This window comes from Natator depressus, chromosome 5, assembly GCF_965152275.1.
Source record: "Natator depressus isolate rNatDep1 chromosome 5, rNatDep2.hap1, whole genome shotgun sequence".
NCBI lineage: Eukaryota > Metazoa > Chordata > Testudines > Cheloniidae > Natator > Natator depressus.
This window is the reverse complement of record NC_134238.1, coordinates 56,934,424-56,957,271: the sequence shown is the minus strand read 5'-3', so window position 1 is coordinate 56,957,271 and position 22,848 is coordinate 56,934,424. Positions and strand designations below refer to the sequence as shown.

The 22,848-nt window shown below is 39.0% G+C and overlaps 1 protein-coding gene across 1 annotated transcript in view; it reads right to left on the bottom strand.

Moving 5' to 3' along the window:
* The window catches only part of ADGRV1 (adhesion G protein-coupled receptor V1), a 421,530-nt gene that overhangs the window by 323,566 nt on the left and 75,116 nt on the right, over positions 1–22,848 (bottom strand). Inside the window, exons 22-31 of the mRNA XM_074952844.1 lie at positions 21,563–21,739; positions 15,981–16,161; positions 14,680–14,882; positions 12,885–13,014; positions 10,426–10,506; positions 8,339–8,478; positions 6,819–7,428; positions 5,618–5,833; positions 3,322–3,537; positions 1,643–1,887 (exon numbers count right to left, since the gene is read on the bottom strand). Of these exons, the coding sequence (XP_074808945.1) occupies positions 1,643–1,887; positions 3,322–3,537; positions 5,618–5,833; positions 6,819–7,428; positions 8,339–8,478; positions 10,426–10,506; positions 12,885–13,014; positions 14,680–14,882; positions 15,981–16,161; positions 21,563–21,739 (2,199 nt within the window). The remainder of the gene's footprint in view (positions 1–1,642; positions 1,888–3,321; positions 3,538–5,617; positions 5,834–6,818; positions 7,429–8,338; positions 8,479–10,425; positions 10,507–12,884; positions 13,015–14,679; positions 14,883–15,980; positions 16,162–21,562; positions 21,740–22,848) is intronic.

Below are 22,848 nucleotides of genomic sequence, written 5' to 3'. Positions count from 1 at the left end.
TCTAAAATGTTTGGATTTAAAGCGCTGTTTAAGGCTACATGTTAAACAGCAAACCATACAGATTAAAAGACTAACACAGAAGTGTTCTGGGTGAGCAGTGAGTTGCACAGCTTCAATTATTACTGAATCAATTTAAGTCACGTTCCTACACTCCTATCTACCCATTAAAATTTGGGGAATCCCATTTTTGGGATTCTGCTGGCTTCCCTATAGTCATTCCAGCATTCCACCACAGTAAGTGAAAAAGTAAAAGATAGAGTTATTACTCTACAGTATCATAAATAGCATTGCTATAACTACAGAAGGTATGTGCCATCGATATATTATCAAGGGATATGAGAAGCTATTATCCCTGAAACACATAACACACACTGCTTAAGACACAGTGAAGATTTCTTCTCCCCACTGCTAAGTAGTACAACTGTCATGGATATACTCCATAACCAAAATTCATACTACCTCTAAAACATGATCTACACTAGTGGAAATTTCGACTATAACACCCCTTTTGATGTAGTCTGAACACCCATGGTCAGTTAGATTTTACAGGCGTGTAGAAATCCCATCAATTGGTCATGAAGATTTTAGTGCATGAAAAACATTCATGCATTTGTTTGCATGCAAAAAGTTTCATGCTCACAAAAAGCCCTAGAACTTATTTATTACATTCCTTATCATACCCACTGTTGCATGACACAAACTATAGGCAATTTTGTAGAGCAAACGGTTCTCTATCTAATTAAAAATAGTGAAGATACTCTGAAAGAGTCTAAACATAGCCACAGAGTTGAGAGTGCTTGTTTTAATTAGCTTAATCATTTATTTTAACATGATGGTGGTGTAAACCAAACCAGATAGAAAACTGTTTTTGGTTTCAGGATTATTTTCATTCCTTTATTTAAAAAAAATACTGAAATGCTATATTTTCCTCAGGCTCATGACCAGGATAGTTCAGAAGAACTAAAACTTATAAAAAAAAAAATAGGAAACTCTTTCAAAACTCCATACCAAGTCAGACACAAAACATAAATTACTCAAATGTGCACACTTAAATATGAAAGCACTTTCCCTCTTAGTTACACTATACAATCTTTAATAATATGTTTGATCATATTGTAATAATTTCTCTCCCACCCCCATAGCACTGTTTCTCTCTAGATTATATAATGGTCTATGTACAGCCCTTGTGTAAACCAGTGCAACACCACTGACTTCAGTTTTGCCTTACCATGGGTCAGATTTAACCACTGCAATTCATCCATATTGTAACCAGGTGTTTAGTTTTATTTCCCATACATATTGCAATATAATTCTAGGATGTTCGGCTAGATAATGAATCAGGTTCAATGTATCTATCTCTAGTAAACCAAACCTAAGAAAAAGATTACATTGCTTAGATAGTCTCATTTATTCATAGATATATTGAATCTTATAGAAGAATATCAGCAGCAAGGATCAAAGAATAAATACTAATTAATGTATCTGAAAATTGTTTTATAATTTTCCAGAACAGTATTTTCAGCTTGATTTCCCTTTCTTTTGAATAAAATCTCTTGGTTTCTAACCCATCACTATATAAAACAGAGATACCAAACATTTCTGGACAGTGTCATTCCAGATAGGGTCTAGATGTTCAACTCACCTCTTGGATTTCTGGCTCATCATCAGCCAGGATCTCTAACAACAGCGTCTGAATGGTTTCCCCAGGGGCAAAGGTAACATTACCAGAGATAACACGCAAGTCACCCGTAGCAAGCTGTCCATTAATGGTGGCAATCCACTGAATGGTAACATTGCCGAGTGTCCCAGCATTACGGATTACTGGCAAATTTACCATTACCGAATTGAACTCTGGCTCTTCCACAGTGAGTTCATTGACCTGAAAAACTGAAGTACATGGTAGAGAAACTTATTTCCTCATCACTAACACTGAGGCTTAAGGAATCAAACAAATTCCTCATTAAAATTGTTTGTTCATTTTGCTGAAACCATTTGCAGTATATACACTTTGCAAAATTAAACTACTTTTAATTTCTTTTATTTGACTTGAGATTACAATTGGTGTTTGTGAAATGGAGGTGCTAAATCTACTAGCTTTGCCTATATATAGTTCAGGTAAGTGATGGGTAAACTCCCACACATGATCAGGAACCTTTCACTATATGTTTACTAAGAACTGGAAGAGAAAGACACTAAGAGCCACTTCTAATCACCTTTCCCAGCAAGAAAACAGAGACAGCAATCAGACAGATCTAATCTAAATATTTCACACCAAAAATGTTTTCTCAAAAATGTTTTTTTCCCCCCAAATCAGAGATTTTTCACAAAAATTGGGGATTTTACTTCTCCTTTTTTAAAAAGAAACAAAACAAAAATTTTAGCCATTTTTCATTATTTTAGATCACAATTTTTCTGTCTTTTCCTCTTTTACCGTTAAAAAATGGAAACAAAAAACAAAGAAGGAAAGAGGAAAAAAGGCAGAACACAAGGAAAAGTCAAAATGCCAAAAAATGAACATTTCTATTCCAAAAAATTTAAAAACAAATTTTCATACAAAATTTCAAATGAGCACAAACTTTGTTCTTTTTCTAAACCTGCAGAATGAAAATTATGCTGATTTTTTTCCCACATAATTTCCCCCCCGTTTCTCTCAATCAGTTCTACTGTAAAGATAGCACATGAGGTGGGAAAAAATTCCATGGAAAACAGTAATACATAACTTCCACTATATATGTGATTTTTTCAACTCCCAGTTGTTTAAACATTATATTGGTTTACTATTTAGTAACGCAGTAGACTGGATGGCTTACGGGGTTAGTGATGGCACACAGAGTTTTCATTTCTAGGTCACTGGTTTAAATCCACCCCAGGTTCACGGTGAGGTGTGCTGATCAAAAAACAAAACAAAACAGGATTTCTAACCTGCTGGAAATTCTGGACATTTGTTTTTGTCCCAAATGGGATAAAAACTAAAAATATCAAAGTTTTTCCATGGAATTTCAAAAAATTTCCATTAGGTTATATCGAAACATTCTCATTTTAATCGAAATGAAACGTTTCATTTTGGTTTGGTTCAACATTAAACAGCGTTCCACTGAGCCTCATGGGGCCTCATGGGAGCTGTAATTAGAGTGCCTCCTGCACCCATTCTCTCCTCAGGGCCAGGCTCCCTGGCCAGCGTGTATTTTCCACAATACACAGTGATGGCACAGCTAAGAGGGAGACCATGGCACACCCTGGAAGATATAGTACATCCACAACATGTCTACACAGATTTGTTAAAGAAGAAAAAGTAAAGACATTCAAATGGGTCAAATTTACCAAAAGATCCAAATGGATCATCAGAGGCCTCAATGGTAATGACTGATTGAGTCAATGCTCCAAGCAAGGCTCCTCCTGTTGTCTGATTCAGCAGCTGCACATGAAAGATTTCTTCATCCTCAGGGTTGATATCATTAATGATATAAATTGGCACTGCTTTACTGGTTTCCCCTTCTAGTAAGACAACATCTGATGAGGCTACACTGTAGTCTTCACCTGTGCATAGAAAAACTATGTTGTTACCTCAGGAAATGTTTTATACACAATTCCTACATGCTGTTATTCCAATCGTGGTTGCATGCAGCACCCAATAAAACTCCTTTCTCTGCAAACCCAAACAATGCAGTAACTTTGCTTTTCTAGTGTCAGGTGGAGTCTGTGGCTTGGACAGCAGAGAAATGGTTGAGGCTCAGCTTGGACAAGATGGAGATTATACTGGTAAATGGGGGAAACATTTGGAGACAGTGGCTGGTGTTGTCCAATCCCATTGTTGAATGGGATATGCCCACTCTATCAAAGTGGTTTCCAGTTTGGGGTTGTGTCTGCATTGCCAACTGCTCTTGGAGTTCCAGGTGGCACTGGTGACCAGAAGCACCTTTTTCCAAGTGGAGTTAGTTAACAGATTGCAACCATTTGCTTGCTCAAGTAAGAATGACCACACTGCGAAAACACCATTCAAGCTATACAGAACGATTGGTTTAGCAGAGTGATTAGATTAGCATCTGATGAGTTGCTGTAATTGAAGCTGCTACATCCCCTTACCCACTGAATTATTAGCTTATGCTTCAGCAGCACTCTGTCCCGCCTACACACACACACACACACACACACACAGACACACACACACACCTCTCCAGATCAGCTAGCTCAAGCTTAAACTAACACTTAATTTGAGCTGGAATCTTGTGTGTGTGGACCCCAGGTTAGGGGCAACACTTGAGTTATAGCTTTGAGCTAATATTGCAATGAAGACAAGTCCTTAGCAATAATATAACTATAATGTTTACATAAAAGATGACGATCAACTTAAAAATCTGCATGGAATTATTTTCCCTAGTACTGTTACAAGTAACATCAGAGTTTACTACAGCTGAAAGAGAGTAAAGAGAACATATTTCTCCAGTGTTTCACTTTCTTTGTCTTGTTTTCTTAGTTTAATGGGATTATTCATGTGAATAAAAGTTTGTGGGATCAAGGTCCAAGTTAAACAGTTTCCACTGTCTCTTTGGATTTTTCAGACAACACCAGGAGAGATTACCAGTTTTTAAAATAGTAAAATGTGGATCTATAAAAGCCCAAAATGGGATGGTGATCTTAATCCTGAAACTGCTTTTAACTCATTTATTTAAATTGGCTCGACTCTAAAATGACAATGCCCTTTTCATAAAGCAGTTGTGTATTACTGACAGTCATATAAACCATATATCCATTAATAGTTTCTTTAATAATTGCTATTAACTAAAATGCTATTTATTTCTGCTGGCATACAGCACAGGGCCTATGTTCTTTATTACTCTTTACTACTCAAGTAAGCGCCTCATTACTCCTGTTGATTTTCCTTGCTAGAGAATATACCGGAGAGGGAGAGGAATTATTTAAGCTCAGTACCAATGTGGACATAAGAACAAATGGATATAAACTGGCCACCAGGAAGTTTAGACTTGAAATTAGATGAAGGTTTCTAACCATCAGAGGAGTGAAGTTTTGGAATAGCCTTCCAAGGGAAGCAGTGGGGGCAAAAGATCTATCTGGCTTTAAGATTAAACTCGATAAGTTTATGGAGGAGATGGTATGATGGGATAACATGGTTTTGGTAATTAAATATTCATGGTAAATAGGCCCAATGGCCTGTGATGGGATATTAGATGGGGTGGGATCTGAGTTACCCAGGAAAGAATTTTCTGTAGTATCTGGCTGGTGAATCTTGCCCATATGCTCAGGGTTTAGCTGATCGCCATATTTGGGGTCAGGAAGGAATTTTCCTCCAGGGCAGACTGGAAGAGGCCCTGGAGGTTTTTCGCCTTCCTCTGTAGCATGGGGCATGTGTCACTTGCTGGAGGATTCTCTGCTCCCTGAAGTCTTTAAACCACGATTTGAGGACTTCAATAGCTCAGACATAGATGAGAGGTTTTTCGCTGGAGCGGGTGGGTGAAATTCTGTGGCCTGCGTTGTGCAGGCAGTCAGACTAGATGATCATAATGGTCCCTTCTGACCTTAGTATCTATGAATCTATATGCTATGTATCGGATTGCAACCTTGACACAGTATGTGTATTTTTACAATTCTCTTTTCTTACCAGCTGTTGCAGTTATTGGCACAGCTTTAAACTTCACAGAAACATCTGCAAATATTCCTCCAGCTCTGGTCACGTTGATGATCGGTCCAATGTAGTTTTCAGCAACTCGCACAGCTGGAGTGGAGAGCTGAAGTGTTCCAAAAGCATCATCATTGGCATGGATAATTATATGAGCTACTGTATCACCCTTAGGTCCAAGGCGAGGAGAATTCACAACTGAAATACAACAGGAACTTGGTAAGAGAGAGTCTGGGATCTTTATTGTATACCTACAGGAGACCTCAGAAACTTAAGTGAGTTTCATGGTATCTTATCAGTTACCACCATTCTTCAACAAAACTAGTTTACTGAAAGTATTTATAGTTGGACAGAGTACACTTCACAACCTCACTCAATAAAAGTTTTTAGACCGTTTATTGAAATTACAATATAACAATAAATCCTGAACTGCACAGCTTGATATCTTACTGCAGGAGTTTTCTATCACAGCCTCTGAAGTGGTATACATGATCAGCCTATTTCTCAAAAAGATGGGACAGTGCCAAATCATTACTTATTCATTCATTTCTCTATCGGGTCTGTAGCAATCACACTACAATCTCTATCAGAGTATTATTTCTGTGGTTCTTATGATGAAATATATATAACTGTTGACTCTCCCCACAGAGATATATTTGAAGCTTTCCTGATTATCAAGAATGGGTAGGAGAGTTAATTAGACAAGCTTGGGAACTGTGAAGAGCAAATCAGTCTATGGTCTCCCAAATATCACTGAATGGCTGATCAGCATGCATTTTCTATATTTAAAAGAAACAGGCAAAAGTTCATGAAGTAGCAAAGTATAAGGTCAGCATGCAATATAATCTCTAATTGGTCATTTCACTATGCTATGCTTCTCAAGAATAATGAGATTGATCAACAGAACCTCCTGCTCACAGCCAAACTTGTAATTTACATGGCCAGAGAGGCCTCAGTTAAAATAATACAAAAAGGGACAAGAAATACAATCATATTGTTTTCAGTGACATCCTGACAAAGGAATATTTTAAGGTAATACACTGCCAGAACACCAAACGTAACACAGAGATCTCTTAAATGAATACATTTTTAGGTAGGAAAGCAAACTATAATTTGATCAGTTAAATTTTACTGCAATTACCAAGTCTCTAAAATGCATGCAATTTATGTGTAAAGCACTTACTTGGTCTATCCTGCACTCTTTCCACCAAAGCAATATTGAGTAGCTCCACAAACACAGATTCTGATCTCTCTGGATCCTTATCATCTAAAATAGGAAGAGTTATGCTAGCCTCACTTTTATTGGCTCTGAAGATCACAAATCCAGAAATGGGTATATAGTCTCTTTCCTGTGTTGCTCTGGCAACATCTGATTTCAGATAGGGTGACTTTTCATCATCACCCACGGATCTGTATGTTACCATGACTGTACCCAGGAGACCATTTAATCGTACTATTGTTAGGGTGATGTTTTTGGTTTCTTCCTCAACTTTGATTGGTCTGTTTTTCTCAGAAAAGATGAAAATTCCATATGGATCATCATTAGCTAGAACAGTTAATGTAGCATTAGTACGAATTCCAAGACGACCACTGGAAACATTGATGATCAAAACAGAAAACATCTTATCCAGTTCAGGATACTCATCAGGTGAGACTTGCACTGTGATGTTTGCTCTTCTTTGCCCTATATCAAAAGTTATATTGCCATAGGTGGAGATCAGATCTTCAGTAGGATCACAGACTATGATCCACTGCAAAGTGACACAGGACAAGGCCCCCTGATTTCGGACAACCTAAAGCACAAAATGTGAAAATTTAAATATTTTTGTACTATAAAGGGGAGGAAAAAGGATATTTCTCAGAATCCCAATCTATTGAAAGAGTTGCAAAACTGTGACATGATGGGTTAAATATGAATCCCTATTGCAAATCTATAACCGTTACTGCCACAGCTAGGCTGCATTCCATCTTCTGTATTTGTCACCCTCTCTTTTAATATTTATGTAAGAAAATAATTTATACCATCAACAATTCCATTTCTTTAATAAGAGATTAGTATAGTAGAACCTCAGAGATACAAACACCAGAGTTAAGAACTGACCAGTCAATCATACACCTCATTTGGAACTTGAAGTACACAATCAGGCAGCAGCAGACACACACACACACGAAAAGCAAATGCAGTACAGTATTGTGTTAAACATAAACTACTAAAAAAATAAAGGGAACGTTAAAAAAAAATGACAAGGTAAGAAAACTGTTTCTGTGCTTGTTTCATTTAAATTAAGATGGTTAAAAGTAGCATTTTTCTTCTGCATAATAAAGTTTCAAAGATGTATTAAGTCAATGTTCAGTTATAAACTTATGAAAGAACAACCATAATGTTTTGTTCAGAGTTATGAACATTTCAGAGTTAAGAACAACCTCCAGTCCCAAGGTATTTGTAACTTTGAGGTTCTACTCTACCTAATATTTGAGTGGACGATGAAATTCTGTTTTTAAAATATCTGTTAACTGATATCATAAATTTGACCTTATAAATTTGTCAGTAATTTATTAACTAAGCATTATGAAAAGGATGTACAGTTTGTTCAAGTTACAACCACAAGTCTACAACCCTTAATAAAGGATCACAGAAACCCTAATGAAAGAAATAATAGACGAGGATTGTGTAGCAACAGATGAAAAGCGAAGTGTAGTGACCTGAAGCACAATTACACTGTCTCCATCTTCAGGTTCTGTCCCACTGACCGAGAGCGACTCAGCGCTGAACTCAAACACACCATGAGCATCATCAGAGGCATCGATGGTCACTATGATGTGGGATGCTATTCCCAGGCTGGCTGTAGGTACAAATTCCAAGAAAGCTGAATTAGTTTTTCAGTACCTTCAGTTACACTAAATCAAAAGCTAAAAGAAGAAGTGTACTATGGGAACAATGAACAGAATATTTTCTGCATGAATGCTTCCTAATTGGAGGTAAACGCTATATCTAAGCATTTTATGCCCACAGAAGAGTTTGCTCAGTTTTACAACTCTACTCCTTCCATTAACAAATTGAGATTATTGGAAATGTACTAAAAAATTCAATGCAATTAAATCCAGATGTGATAATGCATTTGTTTTAGTCAGGGTCTTATTTTTTCAACTACATTATAAAGGCAAAGAATGAGATTTTTTCAGTAAATTAGGAGATTTAGACACAAAACTATCAGTAAAATTAATGGAGTTGTGTCTAAATCACCTAGTCATCTTTGAAAATCTTTTGATGTTTTTGTGTGCATACTCATAAAAATCGTCTTGCTATTTCTTGGATGACAATTTTAACAAAGAAAGTATTCTGGTTCTAAAATTACTAGAGACTATTAGGACCCAGTTACAAAACTGTTATGTGTAACATCACACAACTACCTTGCATGCATAGTTATGACCATTATGCACAGAACTCATATCTAAACATGCAAATGGCCATTTTTACATCTAACTGGCCATATGTGTGCACTAATGACCTAATGCGTATACCCAACTATGACAGTTGCATGTGCAAGTTAAACATACAATTGTATACATAATGATGGTTGCATATTTAAAAAATCATTCCTTTATTGGCTTGAATAGGAATGTTTAAACAGTGATGTTAAAAAAAACCCACACATCAATATGGAATTAGGATCTCTAGTTTCAATACTGCAGTGCTGGCCACCCATTCTGCTGGAATGCTTCAGTCAACAAGAAAGGACCCACTTATCCTGAGGGAGAAAGTGACAGAAAAGTACCGAGAAAATGTAGGGTGACTGAGAACGAGGGACCAGAGTTCTGAAGCACAGTTAATGAAAATACATAGTGAAAGTAGTAAAGAGTTAAAGGGAAGGTGTTATCACAGAGGGATTTGGGAGAGAAGGGGGGCAGAAAGAGAACTGTGATACTGTACAAAGCCAGTAGTTAGGTCATCTGAGAAACCCTTTCAGAAGAAGGAAGGGAAAAATAAATCCTATATACAACAGGGAGCTCCATTAAGTATGTGTATACACACACACATATATTTGAGGGGGGAAATTCAAAGCCAGAGATGAATAAAGTGGTTTGTACTTTTTGGCTTGGATAAGTTTAGTGTAGTTTGGATGCTTCTCTAAACTTCTTGGGTCTGCAAAACAGGGTTGGAAGTCTCACACGAACAGGATATTTTGACTTCTAGGGAGACTGGAAATTCTCCAAGAATAGACCCTGCTTGTTTACTGTATTTCTACACTTCTGCTTCTGGACTGAACCAGGCAACACAGACATGCATACACATGACAAATTGTGAGAAAAAGCATTCAAAACTTTTTCAATCTTTAAACAAACGGACAACATTTTTCAGGTTTGGCTTCATTTTGTGGTTCAAATTAATTATTTTTTGTAAAGTTTGAACACAAGTTATGTCAGCATGAGTCAAAATATCAAAGCAGGGCAATTTTTTAATTATATGCAATTTAACAGATTTTCTGCATGTTTTGCTTATAGAGCAAATGCAGCAATATTCAGCCAAACCAATTTTCCAAGTCAAATTCATAAAGGAACAAAACAAAAGGGTTTACAAGGAATTTGGATGCAAGCTTAACTATACGGAAGCTCCTACTTTCTACAGAGTAAATAATTATGCTGATAGTCATTGAAATTCAGCTTATGTTGAAATGCATAGAGAGGGAGAGAGAGAGATAATTCAATTATAACCAATCCAAATGAGTGAGGACTAGGGTGAGAAATTTCAGTAATGAATTAAGAAACAAAGGATAGACCATGATGCTTACCATGTTGATGGACAGCAGGCAGGAAGAACTCCAAGTCCCCGTCACCACTACCACTCCCATCATTTCTAAAGAGCTCAGCAACTTCAAGAGGACACACAAAGACACACAATACACATATATACATTTATAACACAGAGAAGACAGAAAGCACTTTAAACATTTTTAGACAAAAGGAAAAAATAGGGGAATATTCCTGCAAAGCATCCAATTTGGCTTTGAAAGCATACGTGTTCTCTGATCAAAGCCAGAAATAGCATACACAGCACATTCATTTTATATATTTAAAATGATCACGCTGAAGGTAATTATGAGGAAATCAATTTTGACCATTAGCCATTAAGGGTTTGATGATTGATAATAAGAGCTATTGTGAAATGGTGCCCAGTATTTTAGGTGGTAATAGCATGAAGGAAGTTTGTAAGACAGGACTTCAAGCTGTAAACAAAAAGGAGATCACAAACTGTGGTGTAGGTTTGTAACTGATAAGTAGAATTAAAAGGGAATAGAATTAATGATGACATGACTGACTAGTTGCTACTGTTTCCTCAGAAAAAAGAACGAGGAGTACTTGTGGCACCTTAGAGGCTAACAAATTTATTTAAGCAGAAGCTTTCGTGAGCTACAGCTCACTTCATCGGATGCATGCAGTGGAAAATACAGTAGAAACATATATATATATATACACACAGAGAACATGAAAAGATGGGTGTTGCCACACACACTATAATGTAATGAGAGTGATCACTTAAGGTGAGCTATTATCAGCCGGAGGAAAAAACCTTTTGTAGTGATAATCAGGATGTCCCATTTCCAACAGTTGACAAGAAGGTGAGAATAACAGTAGGGCGGGGGGGGGGGGGGAATAAGCATGGGGAAATATACACTGTTACTCTCACCTTCTTGTCAACTGTTGGAAATGGTTTCAGAGTAACAGCCGTGTTAGTCTGTATTCGTAAAAAGAAAAAAGAAAAGGACATCCTGATTATCACTACAAAAGGTTTTTTTCTCCGGCTGATAATAGCTCACCTTAAGTGATCACTCTCATTACATTATAGTGTGTGTGGCAACACCCATCTTTTCATGTTCTCTGTGTGTATATATATATATATATATCTTCCTGCTGTATTTTCCACTGCATGCATCCAATGAAGTGGGTTTTAGCCCATGAAATTTTATGCTCAAATAAATTTGTTAGTCTCTAAGGTGCCACAAGTACTCCTCGTTCTTTTTGCTGATACAGACTAACACGGCTACCACTCTGAAACCTGTTTCCTCAGAGAGTATGTTTATGTTTGTTGTGCTGTTAACAAAAGGACAAAAGGAAATGTCCAGGACATTCTTCAGAATCCATACAGTTTATTGGATGGTAGTTACTTTGGGTGTATTCACTCAGAGATATTGGAGGAGGAACAAGGAGGTTTGTACTAGAAGGTGTCTGTCTATTGGAGCTTTAAACTAAGATTTTCAGCTAATCTGTCAAAACTGTTTTTCAATAAAAATGTTTGGTTGTCAACTACACAAATTTTTTCATGGTGCATCATGGGAGATGTAGGTTCATACAGAGAGCTTTCTTCATAGAACAAAATGAGAGCATAAAGGTATCCGAACTACAACCCCATAAAGCACTGCAACAGCATTTCAAACAAACATTTTTGGGTTTTGACTGAAGTTATCCTAGTTTTTTTTGAGAGAGAGAAGTCAGTATTTTCCATACCTGTGCCACAAGCACCATCTCCAGAAAGCAAAGATGTGTAAGAAATGGAGGTCTGTGGGTGGTCTGGGTGAGTCAGGTGGAGGAAGTAGAGGAACTTGGAGCTGATTGGGGAAAGCACCTTCTAGTATAAGTTTCCCTGAGCTTCTCACAGATCCTTCAGTTTATCAAACAACTGTCCATCAAGTGTCTACAGCAGCATAGTCCCTTCAGCCAACCATGTAGCCTTTTACTACTATAACCAATTTGAATAAACTATGGGCCAAATTCATCTCTTGTGTAATTTCTCTAACTTCAAGTAAGTGTCAGAAGGGATTAATCTGGCTCTGTTTGACTAATGTTAATTATTATTTTTAATATACTTTTAAACTGTTGAACTGAGACAGATGATTTTTCATGTACCTGTTAATACTTTTTTATCATTCTAATTCTCATCATCAAGCAAAAAAGCTATATTAAAAGCAAACAAAAAGCACTTATTTAGGTGACCTAATTAATGCACAGCAATAATCCAGTTGATTAATAGCATTCAACCAGTCCAAGTTTCTCTGAGGTATGGCTGTTTTCTGCAATGAAATTAATGAATTAACTGAAGATTTGCTAAAAAAAATTAAACTTAAGTCTCTCTTTTTGAAAAAATTTCCAACCATGGAAGATTAACCTTCTAAGCAGTATTTAAGTATATAAGCCCTCAGTGCCTAAAATAGGTTGTGCATATGTAGGCAACGAGTTGATGTGTGAGTCTTACCTCCTCCCTCTGGGTTCAGTAGCTCAACCTTAAAAGCTTTTTCCAGTTCAGGGACAGAATTATCTGTGATGTTAACAGTAATATACTTGTATCTGTCTCCTGGCTGAAATTCCAAAGTGCCTGCAATACTCTGAAATATAAAAAAGTTCTTTATGCTTTTGTTCGAGTCTATTCATTGTATCAGTATGAACTCACTGCAGCAAAAAAGACTTCCATTCTGCTATTGGAGAAATTTGCTATTTATACAACCAATTATTTTTTTCCTTTTTGTCTGCATCTTAAAGTTGCACATAATTCTCTTGCGCCTTCATTACAAGAAAGAGTTAGACTCAAATTCATAGTTGTGAGCACCTAAGTGCACTTCTGTGTGTGTTCAACTTAGTCAAGTCAATCTAGACGTAGTCACATAAATTGGGTTTTCACCTGGGTACGCTTACCTGTGTAAATGAAAGTTGGGCAAAATGCAGTTTCAGCTGACCTGAAACTATTTGCAAATTTGTGTCAAGGACGCCAAATTTTTCAACTGAACCAAAAATCTAAATGTTTCAGAAGTGTCAAAATGAAAAGTTTTGTTTCAGCATGATTCAATTTTTCATTTCAATTTTGAGCATTTTAACAAAAGCAAAGGAAGACTAGATTCACAAAACAGCTCAAGGAAGAAAAAGAGGTAATGGTACTGCCTTCCTTATAACTTTTAATCGACTGGTGAGGGCACACAGATGAGAGGTGGAAGATCTGGGTTCAATCCCACCCCGCTCTGTTGTGGGGAATGGATTTGAACTTAGGTTTCCCAAATTTCATGAGAGTGCCATAGCCACTGGGATATTATTGTATGGGTCTCTCTCCTTTTTATAAATAATTGTTGGATCAGGGACTTGAACTTGGGTTTTCCACTTCCTAGGTGAATACTCTAACTACCAGGCTATAGGAAGACAGTTCTAGTGTAAATGCAGAACAAACCTGTGTGTGAGCATCAGAGGGTTTGTATTCCTCCACTAAATATGTACAGCATGTACACCCTTGTAGGCTTGCTAATTGTAGGCTAATTATTCTCAGCCTTGAGTGACACTCAATGATTATCAAATATCACCTTAATCTGCTCCATTAGGGTATCTCAAATGTGTGTTAACCTCAAATTATCACTCCTGGGGCAGCAGGAGTTGGGAGCATCCTGGAAGTAATTAGCCTCTATAGAACAAGAAAAGGAGTACTTGTGGCACCTTAGAGACTAACCAATTTATTTGAGCATAAGCTTTCGTGAGCTACAGCTCACTTCATGAGATGCATCCGATGAAGTGAGCTGTAGCTCACGAAAGCTTATGCTCAAATAAATTGGTTAGTCTCTAAGGTGCCACAAGTACTCCTTTTCTTGTTGCGAATACAGACTAACATGGCTGCTACTCTGAAACCTCTATACAACAATAACCAACACCCACTATAGAGAAATACACACCCCACTGACCCAAGACAAGGGAAGTCATAAAATTAGAGGGTTTTGGCAAAACTTCCTGGAAAATCTAAGCTCCATATACGGAAACAAACTAATTTACCATATGAACATGACGACACCGGAATATTTGTTGCTGTTTTTGTACAAAACACGTTATAACTTGAACATTCACCATTCTCATGGTATGATCAATGGGCGAACTGTGAAATGGTTTGTTTAGTAAGACTCTCTGAACATTTAAAAAAAACCACACAGATGGAAAGAAAGCTCTAATACCTGAGACACACAAGTCTACCTGAATTTGCAAACAAGAATCAGTCATCTATTTCAGTCTGTTCCACATACCTGATAGTCTTCAGGACTGAATGCTGTCAGTGACACTGTTTTGTATTCCACCATAACTGTTCCAAGAAGGCCCTGTGCACGAACTACCAATAAGCTAATGTGTCCAATTTCCTCCTTAACAGTAATATGGGGCACAGTGGTTGCTGGGAGAATCATTTTATCATGGGGCCAAGGAGGCAACCCCATAGAGAACTGCAGCAAACCTGAGAGATGCAAGAAACAATAATTTACATTTTTACCTGCACTATGAAAAACCCTTCTATAATGTAATGTGTTTTACAATGTTTAACATTATTATGAAGGGTCTGAAATTAAACATCTGAATACAAACATGGGCACCGTTCATGCAGTTTTAAGCATCTCCCAGGAAGTGCTGTGTACCCTCATCTCCCATTGACATGAATAAGCAATATACACAAGTGAATCTTGACAAAGTACCTGTGCCTCAATGGGAACAGAATGCATTTGGCAGCACTGCATATTACAAGTTCAGGCCTATAATGATTTGATTTGACAGGTTTTTTTTCAGAAACAGCTTGCTTATTCAGGCATTCTCCTCAACAAAACATCTGCTACACTGTTTTATTTATGTACTAGCAAAATAATTACTCAGTCCTTCAAGATACTCTACAAATGTGGACAGTTCTGAGCAAGGCTTTTGTCATCAATCCACTTGCTTAATAGTCACTATTCTTTTTGGCACTGCTAACTTCATCTGCTTAATACAACTTTACAATTTTATATGTAAAAGCATCAGGCTAAATTCTCAGCTGTGCAGGAGTTCAGAAGGGGTGAGGCAAAAGTGACTAATGCATCTTCTTTCTGTCCAACTCCAGGCTGGCAGGGAGCTGAACTGGCCTCGATGCAAGTCAGAACAGTTCAAGTGCTACTCTAATTTGGATCAGCTTCTAATGTCTCTATAGGGGCCCTTAAGCCAGTGAGGCTCACTGGAGTACAGTGTGCTCTGGCCACATCTCCTTCTTTCCCAAAACATCCCCTATACTGGAGAGCTGACGTGGTTTTACACAGAAAAAACTATACCGGCTCAGGATTTGCCCATTCAAAGGAATCCTCAGTTGCCTGTCTAGGGTATCTGAAAGGTCACATGTTCCATGGGGCTAGACATGACCCATTGTTTAAAAACATTCAGTTTGGGTACATAAACAATGAACTATTGTTTTGGTAAGTGACAAACTTGACAAAGGCATACTGCGTCCTCAGCTGTCAAGGTTGAGCAACTTCTTCGTCTCCTGAGATTAAAGCCAACAAAACTATTTGAAACAAAAATCCATCACTGTTACCATATGGATGGTCACTGGCTTTGATGCTGATATCTGTAGTTTCCGTCTCTGGATCTATGCTTGCTCCACTGGTTGGAGTTGAACCTAGTTTTCCATCTCCAGAAATTGCAGACACTAATGTTACACGGAAATATTCATTAAGCTCAGGAATGTCATCATCAAGAACGTGCAAGTTTAAGACCTATAGAAGGAAGAATCCACACAGAAATTAAACAAATATAACAGCATAACATAAAAAAGTGCAAAATTGTAGCACAATGAGATTTTCAGTAACCGTTATTCAAACTGCACTTAATAATTACATGTATCTAGTTTTATCTGCTATGCAGTTTTTTAAAAGATGTATGCAATATTTTTGATGTTTAGGTAAATCGACCTAATATTTTATAGTAAAACTATTAAGTGCAAACACAAAAGACAGAAATAATATAGGGTACAATTTTCTGAAGTGCCCAAGTGACTTAGTAACCTAAATCCCATTTTCAAAAATGACTTAGGACCAGATCTTAAAAAATTATTTAGATGCTAACTCCCACTTAGGCACCACTGAAAATGTCACCAATATTTTACACACAGAGCAACAGTAGTCAATCAGATTAGCTGTATAGGATTTACAGGTTTCAGAGAAACAGCCGTGTTAGTCTGTATTCGCAAAAAGAAAAGGAGTACTTGTGGCACCTTAGAGACTAACCAATTTATTTGAGCATGAGCTTTCATGAGCTACAGCTCACTTCATCGGATGCATACTGTGGAAACTGCAGAAGACATTATATACACAGAGACCATGAAACAATATCTCCTCCCACCCCACTCTCCTGCTGGTAATAGCCTATCTAAAGTGAGCATCAAAAAAAGGGGGGGGGGTGAGAACCTGTATTTGTGCTGGAAAGGGCCCACCTTGATTTTCATGCACGTTGTAAGGAGAGTGGTCACTTTGGATAGGCTATTACCAGCAGGAGAGTGAGTTTGTGTGTGTGGTTTTTGGAGGGGGGTGAGGGGGTAAGAGAACGTGGATTTGTGCAGGAAATGGCCCACCTTGATTATCATACACATTGTGAAGAGAGTGGTCACTTTGGATGGGCTATTACCAGCAAGAGAGTGAGTTTGTGTGTGTGTGGGGGGGGGCGGAGGGTGAGAAAACCTGGATTTGTGCTGGAAATGGCCCAACTTGATGATCACTTTAGATAAGCTATTACCAGCAGGAGAGTGGGGTGGGAGGAGGTATTGTTTCATGGTCTCTGTGTATATAATGTCTTCTGCAGTTTCCACAGTATGCATCCGATGAAGTGAGCTGTAGCTCACGAAAGCTTATGCTCAAATAAATTGGTTAGCCTCTAAGGTGCCACAAGTACTCCTTTTCTTTTTATAGGATTTACAGTAATTGTTTAAAAATATCACCAGAGGCTGGTCTCTATCTACATATACTTATATGGCTGTATTCTTCTGCTGGGACCACATAATACTATGAGTATGTTGGGGTCCTGAATTCTAATTCTCTTGCACAAAATATTTAGATCAGCTGATATTATGTTTATGAGCACAATATTTTAAGGGTAAAAAATCCAAAATTAATACATTTAAGATGCTATCGCAGAGTATATTTCTGAATCCTTTACTAGAAACCTGACTACTCAGTTTATAAAAATGTACTTTATAAGAGGCAAATCCTAGGTCAACAGAGACGAGGGAAGTTATATAACATGAGGTTTTGTCATTTAATTTTTAAAACTAATTTTTGTAAAAGTGATGCATTGGGAGCAAAAAAAATGTAACGTTAAAATGTTTCACAATGTTCTTACATTTCCTTTTTATAACAGATTAAAATAAACATAAACCAAGCAAATAGCTCTTTATTCTGATATTTAAAAATAACTGTAATTTAGTTTGTGCACACTGAAATTAAGTGCTTGATAGATCCCAGCATTTCAAAGAAGCTCTGATTCTCATCAGACATAGTGATTAATGGAATATTATCTTGTATCTGCTAGTTCAATTTAAATCCAATCCAGACTACAGGCAAAAGAAGGTTGCTGCGACAACCTGGCATTTGGGATTGCAGCTCACTAACACAATAGACACACAACAAAACAATAGGGACACCTGCACAGTAACTGCATATTGCTGTATATAGACTATCAGAATTACTTCAAACAGAGTAGGAGCTCTATATACTACAGTGTATGATAAAGAATAACATGTCTCAACTGTGAATGAAATGGAATGGACAAGGATTTGAGGAGTGCCATAATGTTTTCAGATATTACAAGCTTTGGGCCAAATTCTACCCTCGGTTACATAAACTATTTGGTTAGGACCCGAACCAAAATTCCAATAATAACCACACCACACCTTTAAGCAGGGGAGAATTTGGCTGGCTGGCTGAATGAAGGGAACAGTGCTTTATGGCTGGAGATGGGTGGGGAGAAGAAAACTCCTGCAAAAGTAGGGTGACCAGAAGTCCTGCTTTTAAAGGGGCAGTCCCATATTTAAGCCCTCCTGCAGGTATACCGATTTTTTCTTAAAAATGGGCAAACTGTCCCATGTTTCCCCCCACCCCGCCCAATCAGTACTGGTGGATCCTGCTGCTGGCTGGATCCTGGCTCTCCAGCTGCCCGCCCACCAGCAGTGAGCGTAGGGTCCAGTGGCCGATAATGCGGGTGGGTTTGCAAGGCTGATAGCCGCTCCCCCTGCTGGTCCACCAGTGCAGCCCCAGCAGGGTCCTGCCCTGTCCCATTTCCGGCCAGCGCTGACTGCATGCTGCAGTGGCTGGTGTGCGCAGGCAGGCGCCAGGCAGTGGCTGATTATGTGTCACCTCTGCTGCCCACTCATCACCCTTTACGTGCTTCCCCTCTCGCGGTCCTCTCCCTGCTTTGCCCCTTTGTCCCTCCCTCCCCTCAGCCCCACTGCTCCTCCATATCTCCCCTGGTGGGGTGTATCTTGTTCCCAGCGCTGTGCAGAGAACCAGCCGCTGGTCGGAGCGCTCAGTTCACCAACAGCCTGTCTGGCAGGCTCCTTCCTTCCCCCACTGCCTCTGGTTGGGCTGGCGCCCCAGGAAAGCCCAAGAGCCTCTGGTCCAGGGTGCTGGCCAGGAGGAGCAGAGCCCTGAATGTGCCAAAGCCCCACACAGTGCTGGCACAGGGAAGCCTCTCCGCAGCTCAGCTAAGCTCTGGAGTTGGGGGGGAAAACGATTTCCAGCATGTTCACCCCCTGAACCTTCAGGCTCCACAACAGCCCCTGGGGCGGGGACTTAGCATCCTCCTCACCTGCCTTCCCCCCCACCAACCTGGGTCCTGCCCCCAGGAAGCGGGAGGCTGCTCCGTTCCTTAGGCACCCTCCTCTGCTGAGCCACCTTTCTGGCTGCTGAAGCAGTCAGGTTCCCTGAGCAGGTTCCCTGAGCGCAGGAGGGCTTAACCCTTTCCTGCCCGTGCTGTAGCCAGGGGACAGAAGGCGGCTGGATTATGTCAGTGGCCAGCAGCAGCCTGAAGGTGTTAGCTGACTTTCGACATGGTGCAGGCAGAAAGGGACAAGCTGCTTCCAGCCACATGTGGAAGGGGTGAAGAAAAGGGATGAGCTCTGCAAAGATATGGGCCAGGTCATCCCTTCCTCACCTCCTCCTCCCCTGCAACTGGAAGCAGCTCCCATCCCTTCCCTCCCACAGAGGCTGCTGCTGGTCAAATTCTGGTGTGAATCCTGGCAGAAACCTGGGTAGGGGAGCATGTGACTCTGCGGGCCTCCCCCTCACGTGGCGTCAGGTCCCAAGAGAGGCGGTCTGTCCCGGCGACCCAGCCAGGCATGGAGGGTGGAGAGTGCCGGGCAGGGAGGGTCAGGTTAGTCACCCACCCTGTGTGAGAGAGTTGTACAGTAGTGTGTGTTTGTCACCACTCCCCATGGGGGGGCGGAGGCTGGGGTGTGTGTGTCATCCCTCCCCGTGTGAGCCCTAAAGCCTTAAAGATCAGAAGGTAAATAAAGAGAATCCAACTATGCAGTATTTCTTTTTAACAGAGGTTCAGTCAACTTGATGTTATATTGAACGTTTGTACTGCATAGTTCTGACTGATTGCCGTTGATCTTGCTTGAATATGAGTAATTTTACTAGGTGTCCTGTGTTCAGCATAGGGAAATATGGTCACCCTATGCAAAAGAGGACAAGGGGCCAGCCTGGCGACGCTGACTCATTCTTCTGAGAACCTGATTGGCAGAAGGGTTTAAAAAGTGGCAGCCTTGGGCGTGAAGTCCCCTTTTGCATAGGGCAGGCTGAGGCAGCACTCACACTCTGTCCGTTTTAGGTGGTGAAATACCAGGTTTAGTGAAGAGCTGCTGTGGGCATTGCACTAGCTTCCCCTTGTTTAGGGGGGCTGGGAAGGAATTTTTCCTTTACCACCAGATTGGCCTACATGGAGTTGGGGTTCTTACGCCTTCCACACAGCAGGTTCTGGAAGGGCTCTGTTCATGCATGGCATGAAGGACTCTAGGCTATGTCGCAACACATTTTATATGTGTGGGGCGGATGTCCAGTGCAGGTACTCCATAGGGAAGGTATATAGTGACTGGTAAATGGCTTGGAAAAGGACTGAATAAGGACATTTTCATTAAAGGAATGGAATTAGGGGGAGGGGATTCCTATCATTGGTAGGGCAGGGAGCCAACCCGTCTTCCCCCTTATAGCCCACCTTAACTCTACTACAAGGGGGGAGTGGATGGTAAGGTCCCAGTAATGGATTGGCTGGGGGGACCTGGATGGATAAAGATAGGAAGATGGCAGAAGCCCCCTGGGTAATTATGGAATGAACATGGGGTCACCTGCACTGTACACTTCTATCTGCCAGCTAGTCCCAGACACCTAATAATAAAATTGCAGCCTGATTAAAACAATATCAGAATGTCTCCTGGCCTTTTGATATAGCTGGACAAAAAAAAAAGTCACTGAGACTCTTTCCATTGGCTTCAATGGGTCTGGCTCAGTCCCTTACACAGACTTCAATAGAGCTGCATGGGTGAAGTTGACAGCAAAACTTCCAACAATGTTTATCATTGTATTTACCAGCATTCAAGCAACTCAAGAAACATCCCCAAAGGCCATACCCTATCTCAGTCCTTTACCTGTTCTTCAAATGTATGTACGAGTTCCCACAACACAATCCACAATTAAACTCACAGGAAAAGAACTGAGCAATAGGAGACACAAAACACTTGATCTGAGCATCTGTGCAAAGATCTGACGGCTACTAATTTTTAAAAATAAATTGATCTTTTATTGCTTTTTATATAGAGATGAGTTTGAGTCAAAGTTCAGACTTGAACCCAAACTTCTTCCAAGTTCAAGGGTGTTTAGAGCCAATATTTCAGTTCATGTCCACCTATACTTTATTTTTTTGTGAACATATACTTATTATATATTGATAAATAGATGTATGAATATATCATCACTTTTAGTTATAAGGAGTGACAGATTCAATAGAGTTCCATAACAGTTGTCTGAAGGAAACATTTCCAAGTATGAGAATCAGTAAAGTATACAGAAAGGTATTTTCCAGGAGGCTTGCATGGAACCAGGTGATTAACTTTAATAAGATCAGGTTTACCTCTGATCGCTGCCAAGGAAGGAATGCGATAGTTCCACTGGTATTTGCAAAATCAGCAACAGAGTAATTAATGCTGGTGGAATCGATCTGAGAGATAACATAAAATATATACACATAGTCCAGAGCTCCCCGTGTACGCTCCACAACACACGATATAGTGGAACCTTCATCAGAAGTCTGTAAGCAAATAAGAAGATTGACAACAATGTACAAGTTTCAAGTGAATGAGTACAATAGAAGTGATCCTTTGAAAATTATCAGGTCTTCAGGAAAATTGTTCCTATGTTACTGCAATTCAAGATCTTTCTCGGAATTTAGGAAAAAATTTACTACTTTACATTCATGAACAATGATTTTAGTTTTCTTTAGCAATTCAATCTTTAAAATAGATCGGGCTTTCTCCATTCTCAACATTACTTAAGCTAAACAGAGCATTTTTCTTACTCTCAGTTTTCAATCATCGTACATAAATAATTGTGAAAAAAATCAAGCGGTCTGTACCACCGTATTCTTTGTATGAAAAAAATATAGAAGAATTTCAGAGAATATTTATTGGGACTGTCTGTACATCTCTCATAAATAATAACTGTCATGGAATGATGATAGAAAATAATTTAAACAGACAACCATACTTTTGAAAAGGTTTAAGATGAATAGTACTCATGTGTTCTGTATGCTGTATGACTTAGTTCCCTAGTAGACAGATATGTATATAAAGCATGCTAAAACAATGTTGTGTATCTGCCATATAATCATTAGCTATTGCTTCCCTGCTGAAATAGATTTAAGATGAGTACTGGACAATTAACTTTTCCTATTAATTTTTAATTTTGCTTCATGCATGGGTGATGACCTGTGGTATGAGACTGTATCAGTGGCACTTGGACCTGAAGGAATCTATTATCACAGCATATGGCAGACACTTAAAAAACAAACAGAGTCCAAATTGGAAACTGCTTTCATTCAAACCAAGAAGATTGAAGTCTTTATGATGTGTTTGGAGGACAAATAGGGATGATGTAACAAAAAAGGTCAGAGAAGATTCCAGACAAAGCCATTAAGATTTTAGTTTCCCATTTATCTGTGCTTTACAAACCACTGAAAACATAGAGATTTTATTTAAAATGGTGAAAACACTAACACTTGAAATATTAGAACAAAGTGGATGTTCATCAGGATAGTTATATTTTTTAATGCATGGCAAAGCTTTTCAATTTAATTACTGGTTAATATTCCACATATTCAACAGAATATGGGCTAAGTTCTTCCCTTCTATGAGGTTTTAC